The 23,127-nt window shown below is 37.0% G+C and overlaps 1 protein-coding gene across 5 annotated transcripts in view; it reads left to right on the forward strand.

Moving 5' to 3' along the window:
- ZFYVE28 (zinc finger FYVE-type containing 28) overlaps positions 1-23,127 on the forward strand; it is a 143,192-nt gene that overhangs the window by 49,993 nt on the left and 70,072 nt on the right. For all 5 annotated transcript variants that reach the window (XM_056490387.1, XM_056490388.1, XM_056490389.1 and 2 more), the window contains exon 2: positions 15,609-15,748. In XM_056490387.1, coding sequence (XP_056346362.1) covers positions 15,609-15,748 — 140 coding nt within the window. The remainder of the gene's footprint in view (positions 1-15,608; positions 15,749-23,127) is intronic.

Below are 23,127 nucleotides of genomic sequence, written 5' to 3' on the forward strand. Positions count from 1 at the left end.
TAATCTTGGTTGGTTTGATCTCATTTCCTAGGCTTCTCTCTTGGTGCAGAGCTTTCAGGGCAAGCTTATGGCAGTGGCCCACTAAACCAGTACATCTTAACTGCCTTAGCACGTGACTACTATTTTTCCTTAAAAATTAGCCTTAGTTCTTTGTGTTTTACCTGCTTTTCTGGGGGTGAATTTTTTTGTTTTAGTTTTTTGTGTGGGTGTTTTTTTTTTTTTGTTTTGTTTTTTTTTTTTTTTTTTTTTTGTTTTTTTTTGGTTGGTTGGTTAATTGGGTTTGGTTTGTTTTCTTTCTTGTTTGGTTTTTTTTTTCTTTTTTTTTTTTTTTTTTGGTTGTTGTTGTTGTTGTTGTTGTTGTTGTTGTTGTTTTGTTGTTTTTTTTAATAAACCAAGGCTGTTAATCCATGTGTAATTTTGGAGCTATCAGGTATGATGTCAGCTTTTCCACTTCAGTCTGTTAATATTTTTCTGAAGAGAAATAATGTGTTGGCAGAGGGCTGCCTCAGCAGCCTGATCCTAGAGGACAAATGGGAAAATCAAGTAACAGGAGCTTCCATGAATGAACGCATCTTGTACTTCAGAAGTATTTTTGCATAGCTGAACCATCTGCTGCATAGAACAGAAAAGTTCTGAAGGCAGTGTCTGCAATATGTTGGTTCCAGGCTATGCTTTGTTTTTTGCAGGATTTGTTCTTTTTACTTTGTCTTCATGGTCTCATGTGGGGCCTTTCTCTTGCACAGGTGTGGATTCATTAAAACTGGACCAGATTCTTAATGCCCAGTTCTCAGGGAAATGGGCTATGATTTGCCTCTACCAAATTTTGGTTTTCCTCTGGACTTTTTGTCATTATGCTTTTTTTCCTCTCTCTTTCTGGGGTGCTGTGGCTGCTTATGCTTAAGTGAAATTTTTCTTGGCACAAGCTGACAGACAAACCTGAGAAGCAGTCTGAAAAACTGCTACTTTTGACTCTCTTCCCAGCTAGGAACTGTGCTGATTTTATGAATGGGGAAAAATCCTCAGAGCATGCAATCCACCAGTCTAGGTGGAGTTTCTGCTTAGGCTGGCTAAGGGTTTAGAAACCTCTTAAAGTACTCAGTAACTCATGTGGGAATGTGAATCAATAAACTGCCACCTTAGGAAGCTCAGATGCATTTAATTTCTCACAAAGAATGTATATTCCAATGTCTTCAGAGTATATAAAATAATATTAGTAACTGAGGTCTGCCTGGAATGTGTTCAGAATTGTTTTTATAGCCACTCTTTCAAGGTGCCACTGAAAATGTAGATGTTGTAAAAAAAACTGTTTTGTGTATGTGAAATAAATAGAATAAGTGAAGCATTAAGGTTTTTTTTTTTTTAGCTTTGTAAGAGGCATTCTGTTCCATCGGTTCATTATCAGAAATGAGTTCAGTCTGTCAGTTTGGTGCTTTATGTGAGCTTTTCCAATGACAACCAGAAAGATTTTTTTACCCTTGTATATAAATCAGTAAATCTGTCATGTGGCAGTATGGAAGAGACTTTGGGGTGCTCCAGGGAATGAGTGAAAAGCTTGCTTTTGTGGTTTCAAGTGGTTTGCTCTACTTGCTGTTAAACAGTAAGTTTTTGTTATAATGCTTTTTTAAAGTGGATTTCTTTTTGAATTTGCCATGATTGAGTGGGTTAGTTATAAGGGCAGTGTCAGTTTTCAAATTGCAGTCTCCTGTACTGAGCAATGTTTGTGGTGAGGTACTAAGGCGAGGCTTTATTGGTGTATGATCCATTGCAAGTCAGAATAAATTCCTCAGCATGTAAAATGAAATGTATGAGAGTCATGTTGTCCTCTACAGTTAATTGCTGGAGTGTGTAACACTGCTCTGCTGGAGAGTTTTCCCATCTGTTGCAGAGGACAATATGCGCAGAGGGATCCTGAATCAGTGCTGGCCTGAGCAGAATGAAAAGGAACTTTTCTCTTCTAATTTTTGAAGGTTTTCAAATTTTTTCTTGCAGTGTATCTTGCTTGAAGTGCTGTGCATGTTTTTGCGTAACTATTTGTTCAGAGAGAAATTACATATATGAGAAATTTCTCCTCTTTGCTCTCTTTTGGGAATCACGAGGCTCTGTTGAGCCACCTGGAATACTGGGGCTGAGTGCAGGTCCAGCTGGGCAGGAACAGAGTCACTCATGTGCCACCACAGAGGAACAAATGGCACCTTATGATGGTGGGGTGTGGGGTGGTATCATGTTTTATCTTTTTTGCCAGGGTCGGGATTAAATGTGCAAGATAGTATTTCTTGTTCAGAATTGGATATTTATTAATTCTTATCTAGATTAGTCTCACAAACTGTGATTTCTACAGCACTTCAAGCTAACAAGCTAAAAATGAAGCCATCTCTCTCTACAAGGCCTTTTAAGGACCAGCTGTCCCATTAAGAAATGACACCTAAATTATTTTTACTTTTAACACAATAACCAGCCACCCGTGGCTCACGATGCGGACTTTTCTGTCCAATTACAAAATACCACCTAGATCCATGAAGAAGGTGAAAAAACATCCTAAAACCTCCATCTTGCTTTATATATGTTACTATATTCTAAAACCTTAAATTCTAGGTTTTCCACCATGTGATATTACACACTTCTATTCAAACTACACACCCATAATCCCAGTTCTGTCATTCAATTTTGGAAGCCTTCTCCACAGCCACGGGTCAAAAGCAGTGTTTTCTTGGGGGAGAGTGCCTGTCAGCACAGAAAATCTAAAAGTCTTAATGACCAGGATTCCAGCAGGGTGGCAGAACACAGCCTCACTAAGCTCCATTGCAGAAATTTTGAGTGTTTAGGAAGCTTCTATGTCTGTGCTTCATGAGTGCAAACAACTCTGTGTTAAGAAACATTATTTATAATCATTAGAAGTCTAGCAGTCTCCTGGTTTTCTGTATTTTGCATAATGAAATTATTTCATGGGAAATAAAGATGTTTGTAATAGCTCTTCTGGTAATTTAGTGAGTCTCACTTCACAGGTAATTTAGTTTTTTCTTTATGGAATAAAGTAACTTGTATAGCTTTCTTGAAGTTTTCCTTTACTAATACAATTTTTTATATACAAGGGCTATTAATGTAATTTTCATAATTCAAATTATTTAATTTACAGAATAGTTTAGGGTTGGAAGGGACCTCTGGAGATCATCCAGTCCAACATCCCTGCCGAAGCAGGGGCACCTAGAGAAGGTTACATAGGAATGTGTTCAGGTGGATTTTTAATGTCTCAAGAGGGGGAGACTCCATGATCCTCCTGGGCAGCCTGTTCCAGTGCCGTGCCACCCTCAGTGTAAAGTTCTTCCTCATGTTAAAGTGAAAGTTGTGTTTTATTTCATGGCCATGCAGCTTGTCCTGTCCTGGGCACCACTGAGAAGGTCTAGCGCTCTAGGATTTGTCTTGTCAGGAGGCTTGCATTCATCACAGCTTTAGAATTTAGCTTTGGGATTTGATGCTCAGAAGTTCCCAGTGAGAAGGGCTGGGTTTACTGTGAAACTTCAAGATGCCTTTCAAAGAGGAAAGTTTGTTTTGGGTTTATAAATCCATCTTTTCAGTTATGTCTTCGTTTCCTATATTTGCTCTGTTCTCAACCCTAGTACTGAGTTTGGCTCTGTCTTAGTGCTTTTGGTTGCTCTTTTTCTGTATCTTATTTTTCAGGTTTTTATTGCCTGCAGCACTTCCAGCCTTGTGACACTTAACAGGGACCACGATATTTCACTTATGGATTTTGTGTAATTTAAATATATGGAGCTACCTGTCTCAAACTGGTCTTTCTGAAACAATCTCCATTCATATAACACCTGGGAATTTTTGCCATAATTTTTTGGCAGATTATTTTGCTGAATTGGGAATTGATATATAGATACATGTCCCCACAATGAGTCATTGTGTTGTAATCAGTTGGTGCTTTTACCATCTTATTATTATTGGACCCACTCACCCCCACCCCCTATAGGTAATGCCCTTTTTTTGTCTGAGATTGTATTGGATCCTGACATATAGTCCTGTATAATCCCTAGGCTGGTGTAGGTAGTAACACAAACAATGAAGCAGTAGCTGCTTGGAGAGTAGAAATATACTGCCAACTTGATTTACATTTCTATTTTCAGTCCATTTCAAAATCATAATTGTGTTGTGCTGAATATAAATAATCTTTGATGGCCCTTGAAAATACATGCATGTCCCCAGACTTCATGAGTTCCAAGTTACATTCTTTTCCCTGTCATTTCCAGTTGATAAATTCTGGACTTCCTTTTTTCTCTCAAATAAACAAACAAAAAAGTAATTGAATAAGAGTTTTCCCAACAGATACTCTGATTATGGATATTAGTCATGGTTTTGAATGCTGTTTCTGTTCACAGCACAATTTTGGGATGTGATACATTAACTTCAGAGATGATGTTATCTTCCTGAACAGAACCTTTAATTGGATATACTGTCATTTAGCCTGTTTTGTAATGATTTTCTATGCATATCATTAATAATTACAAATAATATTAAAAAAAAAAAAAAGAAAACAAATAGCAAGAAAATCTAAGTTATGGCATATTGGTATGCATATATACAGTTTTAAAAAATCCCTGTCAGTCTTCACTACATTTTCTTTGAAAAGAAATGCTGTGTTTAATCTACAACAAGGAAAAGCAATATAACGTTAGAAGTTGTAAAATATTCAGTACATGAGGAAAGTGTTGCCTGACAAGAGGAGGTAACTGCTTGGAGGAATAACCAAAAACATTTTACTCAAAGACTTAACAATTAATTACTTTGACTGTGTTTGCAGAATGCAACAAAAGTGTAAGTATTTTTCCACGGTTCCTTGGGTCATGTGTATTAAAGCAGGAGGTTTGTGTTTAATAATGCATTGGGATTTTTTAAATCATCATTGGTAGTCCCTGAAGCTCTGCAGGCATTTTCAGTCTGCAGGCTTGCCTGTGTCATCCACACTGGATTTTGGAAATTAAAGCAGAGCTGTGGCTCAGGTGTGGTGTAACCACTGCTGGAGGGAGCAAAACAGAAAAAGCTGGAGCTAAATTCAGATGCAAGGCAGTTTGTCTCTAAGGTTGCAAGAAAGGGCAAGAAAGATATTTTTATTTCAGTAGGCTTGAACTGGTGTCTCTTGCCTTCAGAAGAAATTGTACCATTGTGTTTCTGGCAAATCTAGAGGGATATGAAGATCTCATCTTTGAACCTTGGAATGGAACAGCAAAATACTGGTTGGGCTGGAGAGATTCATGTCTGGTTTAGGCAAGACCATTGTAGGAAAGTACTTCCAGGTTCTGACCTTCGCTTTGCATTTGTTATGCAAAACAAAAAGGCAAAAAGGCTAGAGCAAAGAATAGGGGAATGCCTTTGGTTGTTCTTGCCTGTCTTAAAGCAAATTCACGTATTTTAGGCAAGTAATGTGATCGTGTGACTGTAGGTTTGAAAGCTGTGTAAGTCAGCCTGGATGCAACTGTTACTGACTGTTTCAGAGCAGTCTTGAAATTAATGGCAGTAATTAAGAACCTGAATTTCAGAGATGTCAGGATATTTTTGGCACTTGGATTTTATGTTGCTTAGGGAAAAATATTCACGTTTTGCAGCTGAAAAGAAACTAATAGCTTTGATCCAAGACTGCATTTATGCTGAACCTTGTGTGGAATGCAGTATTCACAGTGAAGCCAATGGAACAATTTAACCTGTTATGTTATTAAAATACAAGCTAAAGCTACTCTAGCAGGTATCCTTCCTTAAAGCTTTGGAATCACTGGAATTCTTTGCCTCATTACATGTAAGGTGTTTTGGAGTCTTTCTGTGATTTTGGTATGATCCCTAGGTAGTGGTCATTTCTGGAGCTGACTGGGGTGTAGAGCCTGCATGGTGCAGGGATGGTAGAGAAGATATTCAGCTGTACTGGAAGATAAATGTTTGTACTGTCTGCTGATAAAGGTCTGCAGTTGGTGTTTACATTGAAATAGAAGTGAGCTTTTACTTGTATGAGCTGGTATTTTTGCATTGCTTAAGGTAGCTTTTTTTTCTATTTTCAAACATCACATTTCTCCTTTTTATCGTGTCACCAATGTAGTGTTGTTTTTCAATACTATTATCAAATATAGTAAAGGAAAACTAATTTGAATCATATTCTTTCCAAGGCATTTTAAATATTACAGTAAGCATTACTGGTAATGCACTTCTTTTAAACATCAATTCTGCAATTAATGCCTTTGTCTCTTTTGTTATTTAGCATTCTATAGAAATACCTGGCAGCCAGAAATTTGCAGAATGCATTTGGGGACAACCAACAGTTATGTGAAAGTGATATTGCTGGTCAATAAAAGGTAATAGGCAATAGAGTGTATATGTAATAGCTTTTCTGAAAGCTGTTGTTGAGATTGTGGGAAAAGTGTCCATTCATTAAATAGGTAGTGCCATAATTATGTTGGCCTTTTATAAGTATCTAAAAGGCCAACAGCCAGGTCAGAGGAACTTGATCTTGCCAGAAGAAACAATATGGATTTTTTAAACATTGTATGGATCACTAATACATGTTGACTAGAGGGCTTAGGGGTTTTGTGTGTTTTGTTTTGTTTGGATTTTTTGTTTTATTGTTCCTCCTAATAAATGGATATAGAACTGTTCATATTAAGAGAATATGAGCCTGAAAAGCATTAATGGTTGCATTTAGCTTCTGCTTAGTTGTTGTGCGTTCTGTGTCTTGATTTAAAAGGAGCAGTTTGGGGTGGAGAATAGCTGAAGACTGATAGAGCTTATGCAACATGCATGCTGATGAGGAGAAGTGGTCAAACTCAAACTGTGTGCTGAGCTAGCACAGAAAACAGCAATAACTGTACAAACCCATTTGTCTCCCAGGAGAGATTTTCTGTGTGACCAGGAGACCAAGGACAGACCTTGAGGATATTGTCTGAAAAGACCTGTGAATGCCTAATTGAGCAAAAAAATATTAAATTCAGCAGGGAGTGGGAGCAGGGATTCATTGGAGCCTTCTGCCATGCACTATCATCCAGTCAGTTTCCTGTCTCCAGCAAATACATGCTTTCTGTGTACTTGAATATATTTTGTTGTTGTTGGAGTGCTTCAGAAGTTTTAAACATGATTTAAAGTCCTATGTAGTCCTGCTGCTGGTCTGTCAGGTGCCTTTCCTCTCCCTTTCTTTTTGCTCGTGTTCTGGTAATTTTCAAAGCTATTTATGCTCAAGTGTGCTTGGAAAAAGAATCGAGTTGTTAAAAGCAATGAAGCCCTAAAACTTTAGGTAGGCTTTGCCTACAAGAAAGTGGGGACCTTCTGCAAGAGACAGATGTTAAATCCTTGACTTGGGGGACTGTGTCTGGAATGGTTTCCTGGTTAGACATGGGTGAATCTCCACAGATGGGTGCAGTGGTAAACATGGGACAATCAGCCACTGAAGCTTGCTGGAAAACAGAGTAGGAAACACAGTGTGACTGATGATGGCACTTGGAAAGCTACTTGTTTATATGATTTAGCTGAAATAGTGGGAATAAGATCAAAAGATTTACTTATGCAAAAATTCATTTGAAGTTATTGTCAGAAGGCAGAAGCTGGGAGAAGTTTCTGTGCTGAGGGCTGTACAAGCAGTTTCTTTCATCACCAGGTTTGAACAGATGCACTTCGGAGCAAAGTTTTGATGAAATCTTTTTGTTGCAATGATTGATTGTGCTACTGATATGATGCCAAGGTAGTTAAATCCCAAACATCTGTCAAGGTGTTTAGCTTGAGCTTATTGAAAGTCTCCTACAAGGCAAATGAGGTTATGTATGAGCAGCTTTACACAGATGATGATGCTTTTATTAAAATTCGATATGGAGCACCTCAGACTCAACCTAAGTTTGCTGAGCCAAAGAAAAATAAAGATGTGCTTTGAACATGAAAAAACTAAGGAATGTGATATGCCTGTTAATACCTGAGAAGGACTATGGAGCAGCTCTTTTACTGTCAGCAGGCTTGAACTTGCTGGGTCAGGATTCCCTCTTGGAGCTTTGTCTATGCCCTGATTAAGATATTCCTTTTTTATAATCTAGAAGTAAAAAACTGTATATGGCATGTTGTTCAAAGTGAGGTAGTTCTGAACAGCAAAGCAGAATTTGTATTTTATCAGGTCTTCTAAGCATGACCAAAATACTGGAACTATAGACCTAGGAGGGAAAAAATAATTTAGGAATGTGTGTGCTAAAAGGTGACAACCAAAAAGAGTTTTCAAAACAGCCCTTTAACTTCATGAAGTGGTTATTTAAGGTTGTTGATTTTTCTTCGTTTATTGGATTTAGTTGGGTTTTTTAGAATAAATATCTGGTTCTGAAAGGAAAAAAGGTTATAGCAATGTAATAAGTCAAGAGAAATTAACATGTTAGGCATTGTCTAAAAAGAGGTCATTTAGGAGTTGTTATAAATATTTAGGCACATCCATTAGACATGGTATAACAACTAGAGTGGGTTGAAAGTCTTTCATGTGGTAAGTTGTGAAGATGTGTGGCAGGATGGTTTGCATTGCTGCAGGACAAATTGCTGGGTGCCACTTCCAAATGCCACACGATTCCTCTGTGTAAGGCAGGGGCTGTACATCTGGAATTGAACATAATCCATCAACAAGCCCAGGGAGCTAAATTGGCTATTTTCCTCTTGATAGGTAACAAATCACTAAAAGCACTGCAGGATCAATTTTCTTTGAAGAGATGCTTAGTGTAATGTTTAAATACAAAAATCCAGACAAACCTGAAGCAAACCACATAAAAATATTTAGGAAAAAACCCAAAACATTTAAAGAGTGATTTGTATATTTCAATATGTATCCTGACAAGCTGAATTTGTTTCTAAGTAAATATTTGTTCTTTAAAATTGATGTTCTTGTAACAGCTGAGAATGAGATCTGATTAGTCGGAGGTCAGACTGAGATGTTAGCTGCTGAAGGAGGCTTTGGGTAAATGTTTTACAAGTTCAGAGGAGTGGGTTGACCTTGTTGAGAATGGGTGCCCACCCAGCTGTTCAGAGCAGGCCAGGGGAAGAAAATAGGATGAAAAAGCTCATGGGTCAGGATAAAGACAAGGAAATCACTCACCAGTTGCCATCATGAGCAAAACAGACCAAATATGGGTAAGGTAATTTCTTTTTAATTAAAAATAGCCTGCCATAGGCTGGATGAGTAGGTAACCTTGAAAGTTACCCACTCCTCACTGGAAGTGGCTGCTCCATCACTTACCTAGAGCAAAACCCCTTTCTCTTTTGAGGTCCATGCTCTTTCCTAGAAACCTAGAGGCTGTGGCTCAGCTGCAGAGCACTCCTGTTCTGCAGAATAGATGTCTGAAAGCTTCAGTGGTTTGTGTTCAGCATATGCTTGTGTGCTTCCCCCAGAAAAATATGTATTTGAGCACATGCTTTTCCAGATTAGTATGATGAACATTCAAAAATAGAAACTACGTACACATGGCAGTCTCAGATGTTCGGTATTTTAGTTAAGCATGACCATTATAAGATTTTTGTTTTTGAGGGGTTGGAATTACACCCAATATAGAGAACATTGGAAAAATTTGTCCACCTGATTTTTGGTGTCCTATGAATCATTATCTCACTGGGGTTGTTTGTTTGTTTTGTTGGTCTTTTTGCTTAAGGTGCTGCTAGCATTTTATTGTGTTAACAAGCTGTTCACCTGTCTTTCTTGCTTGTGTAATGATATTCTATAGATAAACACAGAGCAGCTGGCAAGGCTTTAACCAGGCTGTAGCTTTTTACACAGTACTTTTTTTTTACATGTCTTCGTGACCAATTACCAATTGTTGTCTTCATCTCTGAATCCTTTTCCTTTTTATGCATGTGCAACACCAGTTTAAGACTTCATGACTTTGTACAAAATATGACTGTTGAATTTTTTTCTTTTTTCTGTAACAGATAGCACTTCAGATAGTAGATTAAAAGGAAAATACCACAAACTAAGTAAAAACCCAAAACCAAACAACCCCCTCTGCGTACAACTATGTACTTGGAACAACAGTTCCTTTTTCATTTAGTATGAAGTAATATTTTTGCTGCTAAACCTTCTGACAGTTAAATGCCAGAATATTTGACTCACCTGCTTGTTAGAGAATTATTATTTCTTCTTGCTATTTATCAGCATTTGGAAATTAATGAAAAATTCAAATTGCTGTCCAAAGAAAGGATGTAAATATACTTGTTTACATGTGAGGTAAAAAATAAGCAGATGTAACAACCTGCTGGTATCCCTTTTTGAAGAAATACCTTTAGTCTTTGGAATTTATCTGCCAGTTAAAACTTCTACTGCAACTGTGACTGGTGTAAAAAGTTGTCAATTGATGAAGTTTCTGTTGCTGTAAATACATTACATTTTCATAATGGGGATAAGTAAACTTTGGGTTTTGTGCCTAATTCCTCTCACTTCTGGACAAAAAGTTTTTTCCTTCTTATAATGTTATGTAATTCTTAGTTAAATTTAAATAACTTAAAACTAGTTATATGCCACATGATTTTTAAGTTTGAAAATGCTGAGTTGGTTCATCAGTGCCTTTATTTGAATTTTTTAGGGTCTAATACTGGCTTTTGCACAGACCACGTTGCCAGCTGGTACAGGGAGTTGTTTTCCAATACAAAAGCATAATTTTCTGTATTCTGCAGATAGAAGCAAGTTTCTAACCTATAGCTTTCATGAATTCTCATCCTAAAGGGAATGTGCCTTCACTTCGGAAGCCCCTTTTTTGAAATTTCTGTGCTATGCAGTAATTGTTAATATTTGGGGCTGTCTGATAATGGCAGCACTTATTTTGGGGAATGGAAAGTTTGAGATTGATCCTGTGCCTCTTTCCTTTCCTTGAAAATATAGTAAGTAACAAATTTAGGCTGAGAACGGCTGGACCCTTCTTATTAGAAACACACTACTATTATGATCTGTCTCTGAGGCAGGCTGAGATTCCTGTTAATAAATTCCTTGAGCTCAATGAGAGTGAAAAGACACTGAGTGACCAGTGTATTTATGAGGCAGATGTATTTTAAAACAACCCAATTGTAGTGGAAACTATGTAGGCATTTTGTTTCTCTTCTGCAAAGGTAGAAAAATATCATCAAATACGTAAGGAAAAGAGAAGGAAAGGATCAGAGTAGGAAGTTGAGAGCAAAGATGTCACCACCTGTGGATCCAGTGACAAGGTTTGATCATTGTTTCGCTGTACTTGGGGTCACAGATGTGATCTGTTGGGAGTGGGGGCCTATGAAACAAGATTGTCAGGTTATATACACTCAAGCTGGCATGGAAGTGCCTGGATCCCTTCTCAGGGAGGGGATTCTCCAAGTCTCATGCAACACTATAGACTATGTGCAGTCTTCTGATCGAGAATTCCCAAAAAGAGTGAGGAAGTACTTTTGGGTCCTGGGTAGTCTTGAGTCCCCTCTATTGGTCCTATCCACTTGACCCCCTTTCCATGCTTCTGCGTTTTATTTGTGTACTCACCATGGACCTGAACGGGAAAATTAGCTCTAGAAAGGTGCTGCCCTATGTTTGCACAGCCCCCATTTCCAGGCACATCCTGTTTTAACTTTCTCATTTGTGTGGGAAATTGGTGTTTGAGGCATATCAATGCATTAACTCCTTGCTGTCCAGGCTTCTGAAACCATCCTTTCCCTTATCCCACAGGGGAAATGGAGAAAGCTGTGTAGCTGCAAGGCAGTTCCACTGATGTGAACATGATGGCCTCTCTCTAAAACTTTTCACTTCAGCTGTTAGGGCTGTAGCAGAATAGGAATAGTTGAAGAGAGGCAGTTCATGTTTAACCTTTCTGGTTTAAGGGAGGGTTGTGTCATTTGGACTCTGCAGCAGTTAAAAGTGTTGCACATGGACTGTCACCTAATATTGTCCTGTGATTGTGAAGGCATTTCATGCAATGTGTAATAAAATAAATGTATTTGTGTAAAATGCACCTTTTAGCAAGTGCTTTTTGAAAAGCTACTCTAAGTGATGTAGGTTTACTTTGTTCCCGTGTCAGAAGGGAATTTGGGTTTACCATCAGCAAAGGCGTGTAATTATTGCTTTTCTATATAGTTTCTTCCCCATAGGGATCAAGTCAGGGTCCCTGAGTGTGTGGCAGAAAAACAATTGCTTAGTGCTGGAAGAGAGCCAGTGAACAATGGGAGATCTGGAGCCTTTCAAGTTCATGGGGTTTATTTTAAGCAAGGTTGAGTCTTAGTTTTTCTGAAGACTTTAGATCAGCAATTCAAAAATGATGGATATTATTTTCCAGAGGACATCTGGCAGGCTTCAGAAGATAGTGCTATCACTAGCTGGGATCTTGCTCATTTGCATGGTTACCTTGCTTTTGTCTGTTCTTTGGCTTATTTGGGATCATCATGTCTTCTTTTTGTGGTGGTGGTGGCTCCATTCCTTTTGCAATCTCAGTAGAAGAAAAAGCCTGAACAAAATCTGTGCTTGTCTACAAAGGATCATGGAAACGTGGGGGAAAGCATTCCCTTTAATGTTCAAATTATGGGCTGCTGTCAGTTCCAATATGACGTACATTTTATGTTACTCAAAAAGAGGTGGTATTGTTTTATGTTATTCAAAAAGAGGTGGTATTGATACTTGAAAGCTGCTGTTAAAAATAATGAGATAAAAAGTGCTTGCAATTTTCTTTCAAATAGAGAATGTGTCCCTAAGAACCACCCTTGTTTCTGTAAATGTGATTTTCAAAGTGATTCTTAGATTCCAGAATTACTGTGTGGTTTGAGATTGGTCTGTTGGCACCTGGCTTCATGTTGATGGTTTATTTCTTGGTCTCTGTCCCATGTTGGAAAGTCTGTGATAGAATTTTTCCTGTCTGTTAGTTGTCACTATTTCTTTGGGACAGTTTCTGGTTTTGGTTACCAGCTTATTTACAAGATATGAGAATAGCATCGCTTCCTCTGATAACATGCAATTCTACAGACCTGTTATTTATCTAATAACCTGTAGCTAACAGATCTCTTAAGATGTTTTTAACATTCTCTTATAGTCCATTTAAATCCTACTTGAAAAATCAGATCAGAATTCGTTATGCAATGAACTGAACTAACCTAATCCTGGTCATTGTTCCTTGGTCAGACTTGGGTAAAGCCAGAATGTAACCGGTTCAATAGTTAATACAGCTTTTCCATATGGACAGTTTTATACCACTTCCATAGGCAGGCATCTTCTGATTTTGGCATCTGACCTGTTGAGTGGAACTTAAAAAATAAAAATTATTAAAATAAATATATTCAGTGAGTGATCTTTCATTAAATAAAAGAATGGTGTATTGTTAGATAACATGGTTAAATGTCTACCATTTTGCTTGGTTGGAGTTTTTTGGTTTTTTTAATTCATGGTGCGCTGATTCCTGTCTTGGTACTGGCCAGAATGATAGTTTGTGTGTAGCATACAGATGGGGATAGCAAGTTTTGAATCATATATGAAGTGATGGTTTCAAATCCGTGGAGAATGGTGTAGTACATTGTGCTGGCAGTAAAGATACTTGGGATAACCTGGGCCATTTGTTGGGCTGCATATGTGGAATATGAAGAGGCATTAGGCAGAAGGAATGCAAGCTGTATTTCTAGAATGAGACTCCTGCCTGGAGAGCTCATACTGAAGAGGGTGTTGGGATGGTAACAGCAGTATCAAAAAAACTTCCTTTGCAACCAAACCAAAATTCTCCCCAGAAATCCCAAACCCATAAGGGCATCCTACAGTGGTGTTCTGGTTGAAGGGGTTACTGCAGTTAGTGAATACAGAAATAGGCAAATAGAGCTAATGCAAGTACTTGGTGCTGTAGTGGAATAAGGCAAAATGAGCAGAGTTACTCAAGTCCAGTAATCAAAACAATAACTTAGATGCATTAATTTGTTGTTAAATGGAATGATTTTCTGAAACAAACTACCGGGATAAGTGGTAGGTTCTCACTGAGATATTTTCAAATTAAGTCTGTTTATTAATTTTAGTACCTAAGGCTGGGAATTGCTAATTCTTATTCTGCCAAAGAATAGTAAGGAATTTGGATTAAATTATTTAAACCATATTTTGCATAAACTGAAAATAAAAATTGGCATGGCATATAGCACTATCTCTTATTTTCTGTTACCTAGTGCAGTAAATTGAATTTGTAAACTTGTGTTTTATTTGCTTTAAGTGGCCCCCTGTGAAGAGGTTGAGTTTCATGCAGTTTCAGCTTGCCAGGGACCACATATGATTGACACAATTAATCAAAGATCACACTACTAATCCACACCAAATGTAACACAGTTGAGAGAACTCAATTAAAACTTTCTTTTCTCCAGTTGAAAAAATCAGCCACGTGGGAGCTGTCTCAGGCCTACTTGTTTTGCTTGAGACCAGTTTTAATAAATTGCCTTATTTTGCTTCTGCAATGCAATTTAGATGCTTAAAAATCAGCACTCATGCTTTGTCACAATTCCACACACAGACTCCTGCATCTTTGTTTATTAACTTTGTCTGTAAGGTTTTAATGGTTGGGGATGAATGATGAAGGAAAACATAAAAATCAGAAATAATAAAAATCATCAGGTAGAAAATGCTTAAAGAAATGCTTTACTAAGCTTGATTTTAAATACAGAAATTCAGAACTAAACACCATAAAATTTTGTAGTAGAAAAATTGCATGCCTTCCTCTTATTATCATTCTTTTTGAAATTTTTTTTGTTTTCCTGACCATATATCACAAGCTTTATCTGTCTCCCTGGGCACCTTTATATCAGGGCTGTAGGGAAGACATTATTCAAGAGTGTAGATTTTTGTCAGCTTACAATTAAGATGAAACCAGAATTCCTAGTTGTTGATGTTTAAAAAAAATCCTTTTATGTTGAAAACCTTTACTATTAATATTCCTCTGTGTTTTTGAGGAGGCATTCCTTTATTCGTTTGGTCTTTATTATAGTTGCTGCTTTGTTTTAATGTGGCCAAAAATCCATTGTGATGTTTTTTGCCACATGAAAGACTTGTGGCATACTTTTCTCTTTCTGTAATGCCTTGTTTAGTGATGATATTATTATTAGTGTTGTAAAGTGTTTGTGTCTGGCCTTGGTAGATTCAGTACCTTTCTCTTCTGTGGCTTCATTCTTGTGATGCTCAAAGGGAGGGTTCTGACCATACCATGCTGCAAATGTTACCATGGTGCTTGATAGGTTTGGGGGGTACAGTTTGTTTGTTTTAACTTGAAAAGCAACTTTGTCTTATTCTGCCTAGAGCTGAAGTTTTCTTGTTTAATAAATAAACCTGATTCAGTTGTTTGCTCCTCCAGGTAATTATGTGAAAATGCCAGGGTGGTTTGGGAGATAATGATAGCTGAGTAATGTCTCAGGTTTATTATGTGAGATGTTTTTTGAGAGGGTGTTGATTTTTTTATTTTTTTTTTCCTTCAAAGTAGAAAAAATTGCGTGTGTGTAAATAACCTCAATGTCATTCTTTTCCATTCTGCCATACTGCATACCTGGCTTGTTTTAAAAAAAAAAAATCAGTGACTACAACTAGCTGAAGTTGTTTTAATTTTGGGGCTTTGGTGTTTTTTTGCAAAAGTAATGTAATATTGTCCATGTTTCCAATGCAGAGAACAGACCCACAGCTCCTTGCTCAGTTCTACTATGCTGATGAGGAACTAAATCAAGTAGCAGCTGAACTGGACAGTTTGGATGGAAGAAAAGACCCACAGAGATGTACACTGCTGGTCAACCAGTTTCGTTCCTGTCAGGTAATCCAAGTGGCAACTTCCTGATTTCACTGGGATTTTTATGTACATTTCATGTGTTCCATTAATATTTTTGTATTAGTTAGTTTCTATTGTAAGAGCCTTTTAAAATGTACCTTTATTAGATACATGCCTTTCTTTATTTTAAAGGGTATAATCTTGAAAATACTATCCATAAATTAAATTTCCTACATCTCATTTAAGAGCGTTGATGCTTTCCTTCAATAAGAATGCACACTGAACTTTGCTACCTTTATATAAAATAAGCATACAGAGCTTACAGAACATGAGAAATATTTCAGTTTCAATCAGCAAAAAATAGCCATGTCATTTGTAGCTGCTCAGCTTTCATGCCTCATGAATCTCGTAATTTTTCATTAGTAAATGAACTACATTCGGAGGGTTATGTGGTGGTAAGCTAATTCAAATTTTTAGCGGTAGAAAGAAACTATTTTTGTTGTACTTTGTATTTGCATGAATGCTTTGATATTTCCTCTCCCAGTCACACCCAGAAAAACAATTTAAACTGAAGTAGGTTCAAGTCTAAAATACATGATGCTCAGGTGGTATTTCTATATGAAATGTAAATGTACGATGCTCAGGAGGATTTCTGTATGAAAAGTAAATGTTTGCTGTCACCTCAGAACAAATGTAAGTGGAAGGACCATTGTAATAAATATACATTTACATCTGTACCAAGTAAAATATGAGGCAGTTAAGTGTAAAGAATGTATTTTGATTCACTGTTGCTAAAAGTTCTTCCTGTTACTCCTAATAAAATGTACTAAACTTAGTTATGTGGAAAAATTTCATCACTAATCATGTTAAGATGAGTTTCAAGAAAAGTACCCTGATCGTTGTAGGAAATGTTCACACTAGGGTAGCTGAGTCTGTTGAAAAAAAAAACAGTCAGGTGCTCTGTGTTTGCTGGCATGAAAACTAAATTTTAAAAGTGCAGCTTTCTGAAGAGCACTTACAGAAAGAGTAGACAGTGCATATATTGTTCTGTCAGAAACAGTTTTACTATTCCTGTAGACTTTTAATATCTTCACAATTTCCTACTGTATTGTTCCTGGAGAAAAATGTGAGTTTAAGGGATTACCAAACTGGAAGCTGTAAGTTTATCAACAATTAAAAATGTAGTGACTTGCAGTGAAAAAAAAATAGATGTGAAAGTTCTCTTCAGAGGAAGACTTCTGTTTGACAGACCAGCTATACCTAAACCACACTTCACAAATATTTATCTGACTTCTATGAAACCTCCAGTAGTGGATGTTCCACAAACTTTCTAGTCAAATTCTTTCCAGACTGGTAGGAAAGGTTTTCTGATCTTAAGGGTGGATTAACAGTATCACTGTGCAAGACAAATCTCCTTGGTTGTTTTATCCCTGGCAATGACAATTTATTTCTTGTCTGCCTGCAGGCACACAAGCTTTCTGATGTGTTTCCTGTAGTATAGGCAGACCTGAAAAGCTGTTCTATTCAAAAAGAAGCTTCTCTGAATGTTTCACCTGCAGGAGTGCAGGAAATGCAGACTCTGCTCCTTGGTCAGTTTGGCTTGTTCTATAGTGATTCACTACCTTGTGACTCTTAATGTCTTCTGATGTCTGGTAATTTCATTTGTCAAACAGATTGCTGTTACTAAAACAATCTGTTGCTAGAACTTTAAGAAAAGATGGAGGATTTTTAATGTAGCTATCTTTGTAATTTGTAGTTTTAAAAGTTCTGTGGAATAGGTCAGATCATTGTCGAATGTCATGTCAAAAATGGCTTTGCCTTCTTAGGTCTTACAATGTTTTGTAGTACTTGGTGTAAATGCAGTGTTTTTTGGTTTCTTTTAAGAATTTGTCCTATAATTTCCAAACAAGAGAAAGAATGGTGTCTTGGGATTCAAAATATAGGTATTGGCTGACCAAATATTACATGGTAGGAGGAAAAACTGGTTTTAACCCAAGGTGTGGTGGAGTTTGAGAATGATGGAGAGCCAACAGCCAGGGCTCAGAGCGTTGTGGTGGGAGGTTGTGCATGTAGAAATAGGGTAGCAGCTGCATTGTGCAATGCCTCTGGTATCTGCGAAACAGGCAATTCTGAGACCTTTTATTTAGAAATGTGTACTTTAACTCTTCAAGCAATGCTTTTGAAAAGTGTTTTGTGAACACAAAATTTAGTTTACCAGACTCCCAGTCTTTGCATGATTTTCTGTCTTATTTTATGCTAGTTTTTCCATGAAAACCTTAGTTTTGAGATTTCCAGTTTCTTCCCAGTTTTTATCTTCCTGAAATCTACTGAGGCATAGCATTTCTATCAGATTTTAGTATTTTCTAGGGACAAAGATTTCTAAAATTCCATGTCTTTCTATCTCGGCATCTGTTTTTTAAATTAATTCATTATTCCTGGGTTGCTTATTTTGAGATAATTCAATGATAGTGTCTGCTTGATTAGCAGATGATTTTTTTCAATTTTATTAACTAGAGAAAGGAAATGCCTTTAAATTAGCGTGACTTTAAAAAAGAAATGCTAGCAAGTCTTAGAAACTGTCCATCTTCTTGGAAAGAGATTGGGTGTCATGTTGGATCTTAACCATATCTGAGGAGCCAAGCTTTAAATCCTTGTGTCTACTTTGAACTTGATAGTTCTGTTAAAGATCTCTGAGTTTATTGTAGTGTGTGAACAGACTCGGACAAACCAGACCAGAAGGTCTTTGCCTAAAGGATGTAATAGTTTAGAGTGGACATACTTCAAGTTTTCTGGCTTAACAAAGCTGGCAGTATTAGTCAAGGCAAGTTGAAGGTATGGTGCATTGTGGTGCTCCTGTGGATGTGCAGAGAACTGAAGTCTTCAAGAGTGTTGATGCTTCCTTAGTAAAGAACTGCAACTCTGAATGTTGCCTTCTGCTTTGTTGTAATACTATCTGCTGATCAGAATCACATTTTTTACAGTAAATTAACTTTTCAAATTCAGTTTCTGAACATCTTGCAGCTTGGTTTTCAAATCCTGTGGGTTGATTGTACAGCAGGATGCTGAGTAGCATAATCCATGAGTAAGAGTGGAAAGATGAGTAAGATAATGTTTTCAAAGCTTTTCATTTTCACAATAATGTGATGTAACACTGTTTTCCAGGTATGGTAGCTTATTTTAAAGATGCTATCCCTCATTTTGCTTTGCTGTTTTCATGTCAGTGGTAAAATATTGTGAGAACATAACATATCTATCAATACACTATCTTGCATTTATTGTGTGATTAATACCTATTCAACAGAATAAAACACTTCTCTCCTGGTTTGTTAAGATTAACAATACATAAAGCTTGCTGAGATGCATGATAAAAAGCTGTGTAATTTTTCTTAAATGAACCAAAAGGTAGGTAGAATGTCAGACTTTGGTTTATTGAACTTGATTGATGCCTCTAGAAGGAAAATGTTTTTCCTTAAGAAAACGTCTCTCTGTTAGTGAATCTTTAGTAATATGCAGTGCTTGTTCATCTGATTTTTTTTTTCCCCCTGCAACACAAATCATTGCAGTGATTTTTATATTAGTGGTATAACAAGGTGTCCTTTCCTATGCTACTCACAACATCACACAGTATTGAATTTTATAAGAAGTGATGGTAACTCATGTACACTTTTGAATTATTCACTCATGCATTCACTATCACTCTCTAAGTTAATTTACTGTTGCTGTTTTCACATTGATTAATATTTTGTTAGTTGACTTGGTAAACTGGTTTAAAACCATTTATCAGCTATTCAAATGGAGCTAGGTTTATTGTTAAATATTACAAAACTTCATTTGTTTTCTTTAAAGAGTAGAAAACCCTTTGTTTCTAAAACAGATTTTTTAGAACTTCATCAGTAACAAACCTGTCCCATCATCACATCATATCATGAGAATGCTTTTAGGATCACAGTCCTTGCTTGCTGTTTCAGTACACTGAGAATTATTTCTCTGTGTACAGTAATGAGGTCTCAGAATAGCACATGAGTCAGTTCCAGCATGGTTTTCTCAGCATTATTCCTGCAGATTGTATCTCAGCAGTGTGTCACTTGATCTGCTGAAGTGCATGAGGGAGGAATTTGCCCCATCAGGGCACTGACCTGAAGCAAACCAGAGACTTTCCCAGCTCTGCTGTCCATTTGCACTGTTCCACAGAATAGTAAAATGGGGAATTTGTAATATTTGTGAGACATGTCTGTTTCTGGCTCACTGGTAGGAGTGATGGACACTGCATTGACTGGCAGTACATTACACTGGTTCTTCACTACTTTCCTGCTATTTGCCTTCTTGGGAAGCACCTCCTGAATGACTGCAATTGGCAGCCCAGCATTTCCAGGTCAGCTTTAGCAGTTCCAGTTTGCTGTAACATTAGGCTTTGAAATGTAGCCTTTAGGTGACTCCTTCATATAGTGCTGAGAAGCATGACCTGTGAACCTGAACTTCATTATCTACTGTAGTATAAGTAAATGTTGCTGAGGAGTTGGAGCCCTTAGAGAAAGCTAATCGTATTTCAGTGTTGTGTTTTATCACTTGTCTGTCTCAGTTTCTGTAGCAATACAAAATATGTGGTGAATTTTATCAAAAATGCCGTGTTTCAACCACACTTATCTCCATATTTCTTCAAGCTCAATTAAACAACTGAAAGCATCACTATGCAATAAGTTGAGATTCAAGTGTCAGTGGAAACCAAGTTTTGCCCTTACAATAAAGAAGATAGTTGTACAGGCTGAAGGAGCTGCTGTGGGGTGTGGAAAGATGATATAAATTGAATATGGCAAACCAGGAGTAAAGGAACAGTGCTGCTGGGAGCATACTTGGGGAATTTGCTTTGTCACATGCAAAAATCACAGTCATAGGAGTGTTTGGGTTGGAAGAAACCTTAAATATAACTCAGTTCCAACCCACTGCAAATGGGCAGGGACACTTTTCACTAGATTTCACCAACATGGGGCAGGACCTTGCACTTGGCTTTGTTGAATCAAAACTTTAACACATAAAGAAAATATATCTTTATCTTTGAAATATGTTTTTTTGTCTATCTTCAAAGCTTAGGAATGTTATTTGCCTTCTGAGGAGGGAGATGGATGGATAAGACAAGTCTAGAAATGGGGAAGCTATTTGTCTGACTGAAGCAGTGATAATGTTTGATAGTGAGTCACTTTAGGAGGTGGTTACCAATTTCAGCCTGACGTGGGGATAGCAGTCCAGTTGTCTTTCACATCAGCTTACACCATGCATGTGGGCAGATTTCTGTATTTGTTTTTTATTTAATTAAGAAAACCCTACAAGACACCAACAGTAACAGAAAAAACCCAAACAGAACAAAAAACTTCAAATGACTGAAACAGAATCAAACAAATGAAAGCAACAAACCAGCAAAAATCTAACTCCAAACAAACAGACTTTCAACACAACACCATCATACTACTCTGAAGCTGTTGCAGGGTTTGCAAATTGCTTAGTAACATTTCCAGAGTGTAAGAGAAACATGACTGAGCTGAGTGACTTGTCATAGAGCATGCATTGATTTCTCTGTAGTGGGAAATGGAAAAGCTCTTCAGTGTGTGACATTTGAGTTTTCTTATTATATATATTTAAAAATAAATAAAAGTTGATGTAGCATGAAATGACAACACAGGTGGTAATCAATAATGCACAAGGCTGAAACTGAATCTGAATTGACAAGTTGCTAAATAATGAAAAGAGAACTTATCTTTGTATACAAAACACAATTAATTTTTAATCAGTGAAAAAGGGATGTGATTATATTATGTTAAGTGATGCAAGCTGGGGTAGCCATAGGTTGTTACTAGAGACTGTGATGCGAGGTTATACTGTACCATCTGCTCATGATGACCACAATCATTGCATGCAAGCTCCTGTGGAAAACTACTGGCTTTGGTGGAAGATGAGGTAGTCATCCATATAAAACACGAGGTGCTAACAGGAGAGCAAAATGAATCTTTCATCTTTACTTCAATTAGAACAGTTTCTTCTTTTGGTCACACGTTTTATTTAAATTTAAAAATACAACATTTTCTTCCTTGTGAAAGAGAACCCAGCTATAGAAGGCTCTTAATTTCAGAGGTATTGGAGTCTTCTAACACTCAGCTTCAAAAGATACAATGATTTTTTTCATTTTTTAATGTGTGATTATTTGCCCTCAATCATAGTTTTTATATTGCTAATAACTGGCATGTTGGTACCTTGAGTGCGTGTTGACAGTGGACCTGAGACATAGTGGTATAATTCCCAGAGCATTTGAAGGCTAAATGAGGACAATGGAGTCAGGTCATTTTAAGCCTGACTTTTCTCAGCATTTGTGAAGTAAGATACTATACCAGATCCAGTTATGTAGGAATTAATGTAATGTGACGTGTCTGGCTATCAGGGGCTTTATAGTTCTTCCACACTCTTCAGCAGTGCCATCAGAGGATTGCTGTCAGCTCTGCTATGGTGTGATTGGCTAAAGTTTGTTTTTCTTTTTTTTTACTGCTGCAAAGAGGGAAAGATTCTAGTATCAGCCTGAATTGTGTATGTAGGATCATGACTTAAATATGTTGCAATTTTCTTTCTTTTCTTCTTATGCACATGGTAGCACCACGTTAGCAAGATTAACAATACGTGCAAATTATTTATTTTATGATGCTTCTGTGCTTGGGGATTAAGTCTGCTTTCTTCTGCTAAAAGCCTTTTCACTTAATCATATAGAAAAATCCCTTTCATTTATTTTTTTCTTTAATGCTGGGGAAGTATGATAAGAAAGACAAGAAGGCAAGTTAGTAATTTTTTCAAGTCAGTTCTTAGCAGTGGAATTTAATTTTCATTAATTTCATTAAAATACTTGAAATATAAAGCCTGTTTTTTAATAAAAAATAATTCATTACACAATAACAGATTATTATGAAGACTATTTGTTGGAATAGTGTGCAATCTGGTTTTCTCATGTGTCAGAGAAAAGTAAGTTTTTGTTAAACAAAATCCTTGAGTGGAACATCCACAAGGATCATCCAACTCTTGGCCCCACATAGCACCATCCACAAGAGTCACACCATGTCCCTGAGTGTTGTCCAAACACTCCTTGGACTCCATCAGGCTTGGTGCTGTGACCACTATCCTAGAGAGCACCTTTTGATAAAAACCTTTAGGTGTTAAAGATGTTAAATATTGGATATAACAAGGACTTCTACATGTTGGAAGGAGGGATTACAAAATATTTTGGAGTTTGAGAGAATGGATGAATTTCAGACTGCCCTTTTGTTCCTATTAGTGTATAATATAGCAATAAACTACTAATGGAATGGCTGGAGTTTAAGGTGATGGGAAGAAAATAAATTGTTATCTATTAGGATGGCTTGTTCAGTCATTGTAACTTTATAATTAGCCA

This window comes from Oenanthe melanoleuca, chromosome 4, assembly GCF_029582105.1.
Source record: "Oenanthe melanoleuca isolate GR-GAL-2019-014 chromosome 4, OMel1.0, whole genome shotgun sequence".
NCBI classification, from domain to species: domain Eukaryota; kingdom Metazoa; phylum Chordata; class Aves; order Passeriformes; family Muscicapidae; genus Oenanthe; species Oenanthe melanoleuca.